At 54.1% G+C, this 7,520-nt stretch overlaps 3 protein-coding genes across 3 annotated transcripts in view; 2 read left to right on the forward strand and 1 right to left on the reverse strand.

The window, feature by feature from the left end:
* The window catches only part of AURANDRAFT_68271 (hypothetical protein), a gene marked incomplete at both ends in the record, with an annotated part of 2,716 nt that extends 1,153 nt beyond the window's left edge, over positions 1 to 1,563 (forward strand). The window contains 4 exons of the mRNA XM_009043918.1: positions 5 to 514; positions 555 to 650; positions 696 to 850; positions 1,164 to 1,563. Coding sequence (XP_009042166.1) covers positions 5 to 514; positions 555 to 650; positions 696 to 850; positions 1,164 to 1,563 — 1,161 coding nt within the window. The remainder of the gene's footprint in view (positions 1 to 4; positions 515 to 554; positions 651 to 695; positions 851 to 1,163) is intronic.
* Positions 1,564 to 2,052: 489 nt separating this feature from the next.
* Positions 2,053 to 3,498, reverse strand: AURANDRAFT_68272 (hypothetical protein; the record flags this gene model as incomplete). Its single annotated transcript, XM_009043921.1, has 4 exons — positions 2,053 to 2,103; positions 2,130 to 2,202; positions 2,851 to 3,376; positions 3,450 to 3,498. The coding sequence occupies 4 exons, from the start codon at positions 3,496 to 3,498 to the stop codon at positions 2,053 to 2,055; spliced, it is 699 nt and encodes a 232-aa protein (XP_009042169.1).
* A 1,194-nt stretch (positions 3,499 to 4,692) lies between these two features.
* Positions 4,693 to 6,492, forward strand: AURANDRAFT_68273 (hypothetical protein; the record flags this gene model as incomplete). The annotated part of the gene is made up of 2 exons (XM_009043919.1): positions 4,693 to 6,233; positions 6,420 to 6,492. The coding sequence occupies 2 exons, from the start codon at positions 4,693 to 4,695 to the stop codon at positions 6,490 to 6,492; spliced, it is 1,614 nt and encodes a 537-aa protein (XP_009042167.1).
* Positions 6,493 to 7,520: the final 1,028 nt, after the last annotated feature.

The raw sequence follows: 7,520 nt of genomic DNA on the forward strand, positions 1-7,520 counted from the left end.
CCAGGGGTCCGTGGAGATCGCCGTCGACGAGGACGAGAACGTCGTTTTGGACAAGAAAGGCTCCTACTTTGGGGAGCTGGCCCTGATCCGCGAGGAGCCCCGGGCCGCGGCGGTGAAGGCGCGGGGTGCGACGATCCTGGCCCGCATCTCGGGGGCGAACTTCAAGAAGCTCTGCCTCGGGTCGCCGTCGGTTGCCGCGGAGTTCGAGATCAAGGCGCTGGGCACCAAGGCGTCCGTCGGCGCCATGCTCGTGCACCCGCGCACAGCGCCGCTCCTGAAGGCGTCGCTCGACAAGGAGCTCGCGACGGAGAACTACGAGTGCTGGGACGCGATCGAGGCATTCCGTTTCGCGGCCGAGACCGCGGCCGATGACAAGCTCGCGGAGCAGGCGCTGGCCATCTACAAAAAATGGATCGACACGACGACCGACGACCAGGTGAATCTCAGCGGCAAGGTCACGCGGGCCCTGAAGACCTACTTCGACGGCGCGAAGCTGTGCCGAATTCAACCACTGGTTTGGGTGGTCCTGACCAAACTTCAAACTCTCTAGCTAGGTCAAATCAAAGTCGATTCGGCTGACTTTTGGACGAATCGATTTCTCTCGTCGAGCGCTCGAAGCAAAGCCGAAGAGCTCGCGTCGAAACTGTCGCGTACGCTCACATTCAAGTCGGGTTGAAGATTTGGATTCGGCACAGACGCGAAGCCCGCTGACCGGCCGCCGGTCTCCGTATTCGACAGCACGCAGAAGTGCATTATCCAACAATCTCAAGGGGAACCTCCAGCGCTTCTGCGTGACGGCCGAGTACAAGGCGTTCCTCGGCGAGCTCAACGTCTACAAGAAGGGCAGGAAGTAAGGACTTGGAAAGTTGGTGGGGGAGGGACGCCTTGCCTCGGACCGGCTCGGTTGGCGAAGCACATGATCTGCCGCACCCCCGGGTCACTTGCGCGCCGCCCTCTCGTCGAGCTCCTCGCGCCGCCCCCCGCCCCTATGACGACGCCCGCCGCGCCTGTTCTCAGCTTCGACGGCTCGACGGTGCCTGCCTCTTTTGACGCGCCGCAGAAAGGATATGCGATGCTTTACCTTTCCTCCACGAGGGGGTAGCAATTTTACGACGCGGAGTGGTGACGCTAAGTCTCTTGCTGAACAAGAACAACAATCCCAGAGCTACTCGCCATGGACCACCCGGTACTGGTGGTTCCGTGAATGACCCAGATTGTAGTAATTTTATATTTTTGACGAACATTCGTATTAGAGGGCAGTCGTGGGGTATTGCGCAGTTTCCCATGCTTTCGCGTTTCTTCGGTGGCGCCAGAGAGGCAGACCAGCAGCAGTACATCAGGATGCTGGCAAGCGGAATCAAGTCCGTTACCGCCGGCACCTATAACATTACGGTCAAAGCGTTTGCAGTGGAGAAGGCTATTTCAGGCATCGGGATGACTGAGGTTATGATTAGCACCCTGTTTACAGGCGCCCCGAGGTTCTCGAGGCGTCGTTCTAGCTCCGCGACTTTCGTGTTGAGTTCCACTTCGCTCGAGCTCGCTTTGGACATTCGCCGCGGCTGAATAAACCTATGCATGATGCGACGCATATCCTAGGTATCCTAAGCGAGTTGTGGACCACAAACGCTTGCAGTACGATGTTCGAACGATTTTTGACTCTGAGTTTGGTATGTTGCGAGTCTCGAGGGGAGATTATGAGAGTACTTCGCAGTAGGAACTCGGGGTCGGACGTCCCGAAACTTCAGTCCATGCCCTGGGGGAATCCGCAGAAACTAAGATCCCTCATCTCCGTCCCCTCAGCGCCGCGGGAGCGCCCGTACGAGCGTCTTCGGCCCCTGCTTCGCCTCGCACGACATGGAGTAATTTTTAAGGACCGCCGACCCCGACGTCCTACCGCGAAGTCCTCTCAATTTCTCCTCCCGTGGCCCGGAACATGCCAAACGCAGCGTCAGATATCGTTCAACCATCGTTAGTGTCGGATCATGCATAGATTTGTTCTCCTCATGGATGGGGTTCTGGCAACGATTCGTCTTGGCTTTGGCTTGTTTCTTCTCAGTTCCGCTGTTGCTTGAAAAGAAATTTTCTCGTTTGAATCCAGCTCGCCTACAGGTTGAGGACGGGTTGCTTACTAGAATCCTTACTAGTATGGGCACCTCCAACATGCCACCGTGACTAAGTGACTGGTAAAGGTCACACCTCGAGCTACGGGGTGGTAAACTTTGATTAAATTCTACTTGGGCGTACTCGGGGTGTCGGACTTCCCCTGGGTCCCCGGCGAGTTCCTGGCACCGATTTTCCGCGCACCAGGTTTCGATTAGATGTTCATCGCAATCCCAGCGGTTATACAGTGCGATAGTAATTTTTTGTAGTGAGGCTAAAAACTCCGCCCAATGAATGTCCCCATCAAGACACGCAGCCGCTGCGGCAGGCGGACGCGCGCCGATGCGCGGCCTGGACTGTGGCGCGGGGATTTCCGGTTCTCCCTGTAGCAGACGTGCATCTCCCAGCTAGCCCGCCCAGGTCATCAAGGTCCAAATATGGGAATCTGCTCAGCGGGATGCTGAAACCAGGCCTCCAAATCGTCACGTTGAATGCCAGGTCGGGGTTCGGCTTGCCTCCTGGTCTTTCTCCCAGTGATGCGACACGCTCCCATAGGCAAGTATTGATGTTAACTTTTGCCCTGTTGTGCGCGGTGACGCCCAACTTCGCGTCGTCCAGTTGATCAATCGGCTGTCCCCGCATACTTCAGCTCGATTCCGACATCATTCATGTTTCACCATGCTCAGATCGAATCACTTGGCAATGCCCGACCAGTAACGTGACTCAAAATTAAGCTCAAATTACACACACCAGCCGAGCCCGAGACTGGAAAGACGCTCGGAAGCCAGCTGCTCTTTCGCCTTTGTGACCTCCTGCAGGATATCTTCCTCGCTAACAGTAGATTTTGACGCAGACGATGGAATTCCTGGGTTGGCTTCGCCAATCGAGGGTGCCCTTATTGGCCCCAGCTTGTCGATCTCTGACGGCTTGACGTTCATCACGAATGCAACGTGGTCGATGATGACACGGAACGCAGCCGAGGGATTCTTCAGTGCCTCATTGTAATTTACGTCGATTGCGCCCCAGAGTTTCCATCGTCGGTACGCTGTCGCCCACGTTCTAATGGTCGCAAAATTGGTCGCTCGCGCGGGCATCCACCCGGCCCCAGCCGCTGATCGCAATTTGTCGTCGAGACTTCGATGACTGGTGAAAGCGATGGCGCGCTGGCAAAGCTTCATGGGCTCTTCGGTGAGTTCATGCGTCTTGAACAGCACGGTTGGTTTCGCGTCAAGCGACCCAAGAGAATTCGCTTCGCTTTTGTACCAGAGCTCGGCGTCTCTGGAATTCATGCTAACGTGCGTCAGGTAGGCCCAATAAGACACGTGCGTGACCTCTAGGTGCAATTTTACCAACGGCTTTCACAAGCTTTTTGTTCCCAGTGCTGCCAGCCCATGGCATGCCCGCCAATATCATCACCAGCTGACACCCGTTATGCGGCGGCTCTGATGCCAGAGCACGCGCGCTCGAGGCGAGCAGCAGGACCAGAAGCCGTACATCCGGGGTCCGTTCCTGGAGTAAGCATCGTCCTCGAACAATTCCTCGTTTATTTATAAATGAATCCCTCATTGACATGGCGTGGTTTGAACCTCTTCCATGCCGCCAAGAATCGCGTCGCAGTGCCGCGCCGCGCCACAAGTGACATCGCAGCACTCGACTCATTGCGGAACTTCAGAAGAAGGCGACGTCGCTTGTCGCAGGCTAATCACTATTCTCTGATGCACACCGGTTTCATGTCCCACCATTCTCTCACCGTCTAATTTCACCCCTCTTTGCTCTACATACACTCCACTCATCCTTACACGGCACAGCCGCCTTTACACGGCACAAAAAGACCCGCTCAACCCCCAAGCCTCATACCCACCGAACGTACCGCGCTGAGAGCAACAATCTTCGCATTTCACGATTCGAAGAACGCCCCACCAGACCTTACCCGCACATTTACAGAGAACACGCCGTCGACCGCCACTCTTGCTTGATACGCCACCTCATCGTTCGTGTTCTTCGGACTTCACTTCCTCCTCCTCTTCTTCACTCTCTCCTTCTTCCTCAGTTTCTCCTTCTTCGTCCTCATCTGTTTCTTCTCCCTCCGGCACGTCTTTACTGAATTTGGCGGCGATGTCTTGAAATAGCCTGCGCCCGACGCCGGTCAAGCTCAAACACGTAAAAACGTCGCCGCAAACGAACGCGTTTTCGCCATCGAGGTAATCGACAAAGTTAAATTCGGGACCAAGGAGCGAGATGGCATGGTGAATTGCGGGAGAGCGTAGATACCTGTTATGACCAGCGTTATTCGAAGAACGCGCGCGTACGCACGCGACGGTCTCGGAAAGCGTCGCTTCCTTCATCGTGGCGCAGAATTGCAAAGTAATTTTGACGGTTCATAGAAGCTGAGATCTCTGTGGCTAGATTACCTGTACGAGTCTCAGCCTCAACGAGGAATCCGTCGGGCCAGGGGGGCCTTCGCTCTCGATCATAGCGCCGCGCTGGCCTGGTCGGACCGCCGGCAGCGTCCTTGAGTTCCGCCACTGCAATCGAGATTACCTAATGAGCTCAAAGATGGCGTGGCTGATACACATACTGGGTTGTCCAAGGATGGCACGCGGAGAACTACCAGAATTCGTCGACAAAAATATGCGTGTATCATCTCAGTTGGACGACTCCATGTATGGGAACGATTTTGGTGCCGTGCCTGGGATTTTCTATCCTAACCAAAATCGGCCTGTTTCAGCACGTGCTCGCACATACCATGATGAATGTCGGAATTACGGGGCACCTCAGCCGTTCCATTTGGCAAAACAGCTTGCGACGATAAACTACTACGAAACTACTCTTGACTTCCAGAAATTTCGGAATCATGACTTGGTTCCAGAGAATGACGGGTTGTATCCTTTCGAGAGTAAGCTTAAGAGCGGATCGCACTACAATAATTTCGGAAAGAAACCCATGTTCAGCACTTGCGAACTTGGCTCAGAATCAGGCAGCACATGGTCTACTGAGAAGTTGGGCCCACTCCTCAGCACGGGGGGGTACGATTGGTGGCAGATCGGCTGGGCGGATGTCTTTGAACTCAGATCCAAATTAATCGATCGGAATGACGGTATCTTGATACACGCAAATTCAATTGTCGTAACTGATGCCGTTGGCCGGCCTCTATCGTATCCCCCGATTCACGTGCACCACATCCACTTGGCAATGCAACCAGCAGTGCGCCCGAGACAAGCAGAGTACTTCTGTGGTTTAAACACTCCAAAGCCGTGCTACAACTGGAGCTGGGCGATGGAATGGCATGGAGACTATGAGTGTCGAGATGACGAAGGGGGAGTTGGATGCCTGTTTGAAGACTACCCAGAGGGTTATGCTCGTCATCTGACTGAGCCCATTGATTTGGAAGGTGAAATCAACGACGTCCGTCCTCGAGGATCTGCACCCATGGAATGGTACTTAAATGTTGGCGTTCTCTGGCAGTATAAAGACGATAGCGAAGCGTTCATTCAGCTGATATCTTCAGCCCTGTGGGCTGGGGTGCCTGGACGCCAGGACTTGTACAACCAGCAGACCTATGTTAATACCTTCCCTGCGCCCATAGACTTCGATAGTTTTGCATGGGGCAATATGAAGATGCCATTCAACGGGGAGCTGGTTCGAAACAAAATTCACTCCCACATGACGTCTTTCTACAAGATGGTGATGGTCGTTGGAGACGTCTCTCGAATCATCCCTGAGAGCACGCTAAGGCCATCCGCCTTTGTGGCAGATATTTCACCAAGCTGGCGGTTTTCCACGACCGCCCGTAATGTAGCCGACTATGGCCATAGCAGCAGCCAGGCCATGTTTCAGTCGTATTACGGCACCATTCTTGATGAGGAAAAGCTCGATTTGATTTGCGTCAGTGAATCCGACCTCGCGGAAGTAGACGGCTACATCTACGACCGCAAACCAATTACAAGATGTAAGAATTGGGTTTTTAATCAAGGGGATGATGTTTTTACTCTTGGATGGATGGTAAAAAAAACATTTAAGTTCTCCGTCGGTGAACCCGACAATTTTGATGGCACTATTATCTCTCGTACTGTCCCGCAGCATCTTGCAAACTTTTTGCAATTTGTTAGCCATGACAGAGATTCGCGAATTACGTGGATATTGCCGTATAGAAGCTATCGAGCTGCGAAGATGCCATGGTGGCTTTGGAGGAATCTATTTTGTACTGGTGGAGAAGACGGATACCCTTTTTTAATATTTCATCTTTATGGGTGGACGCTTCAATCCAAACCGGAAATGCACTTGGCGTATTTTTTGTTTGTCACACTTGTTCTATTCAGTCTGTGCTTCGGCATCCCTATTGCGGCTGTTGCCATGCCTATCTACATTGTCTTGAAGAAAAAGGCGGACTAGTCGCACATGCGACAACAGCTCGCCATTCACAGATTGTATCTTATCGCCAAAGGCGTTTAGTTTCCTCCCAATTCATGACCGACTACTTGAAGAAGAACCAGTACCGTCAAAACTACCAGCAACAATAGAACCACTTGAAGAAGAACCAGCACCATTAAAATTGCATTGTTGCCTAGACCAGCTATCATCTCACACCGAATTTAACTTAGGATAGTTGGAACACAAAGGATAGCACTGGTTCTGTGGGGTGCGAGCAAGTAACGAGGACCCACCTGCAGTGGGTGGCTTACGCGCATAATTGATATAGCGACGATACACGCCGGAAAAAGTACCCACGGGAGAGCGCTCACCCGCCGACGTTCCTGAAAACCTTCGAGACATGTTGTTATATACCCGTGAAAGACGGGGGTGGGGCGGGGGGCGGGGGGGGCGCACGTCTCTCTACCAGCGCGCGTCACGGTCAGAGCGGCCGAGGCTGTCCAACATTGTCAGCTTTTCCGGGTCAAGTCCGCCCGGGCCCCGGTCTTTTTCTTCCACGTGACGTAAATCCCCCAATTGTCGTCCTGCGCGGTGATAGCGGTCACGCGGCATTCTTTTACGACGCCGAGGAGCGTCGCGAGCAGCACTGGCACGTCGCCTTCCGCCACGTCGCGCCACTTCCGCGTGCGTTCGTCCGCCGGCGGGCGCCTTCTATGCTTGAATTGCTTCGGCGTAATGGCGGGTTGCGTCGCCATAGTGTGTCGCTAACTCGGCTTAGCGAGAGCTAGAAACGCCTATGAACGCCTATGAACGCCTATAAACGCCTATAAACGCTTAGGACGGCTTAGATATATCTACTGAGATATATCTAGCAGCACTTAGGACACGACGCAAGCATGGGCGAGACATGTTCGTAGACGGCGGCAGCAGCGACGAAGACGGCGCGTCCGAGGGCAGCGAAGGCTCCGCTGCTGCGGCGGTCGACGATTGGTTCGATGGTTCGAGCGAAAGCGACGGCGATAGCAGCGCCAGGAACGCGGGAGCGAGAG

The sequence above is a fragment of the Aureococcus anophagefferens genome, assembly GCF_000186865.1.
Source record: "Aureococcus anophagefferens unplaced genomic scaffold AURANscaffold_82, whole genome shotgun sequence".
Classification (NCBI taxonomy): Eukaryota; class Pelagophyceae; order Pelagomonadales; family Pelagomonadaceae; genus Aureococcus; species Aureococcus anophagefferens.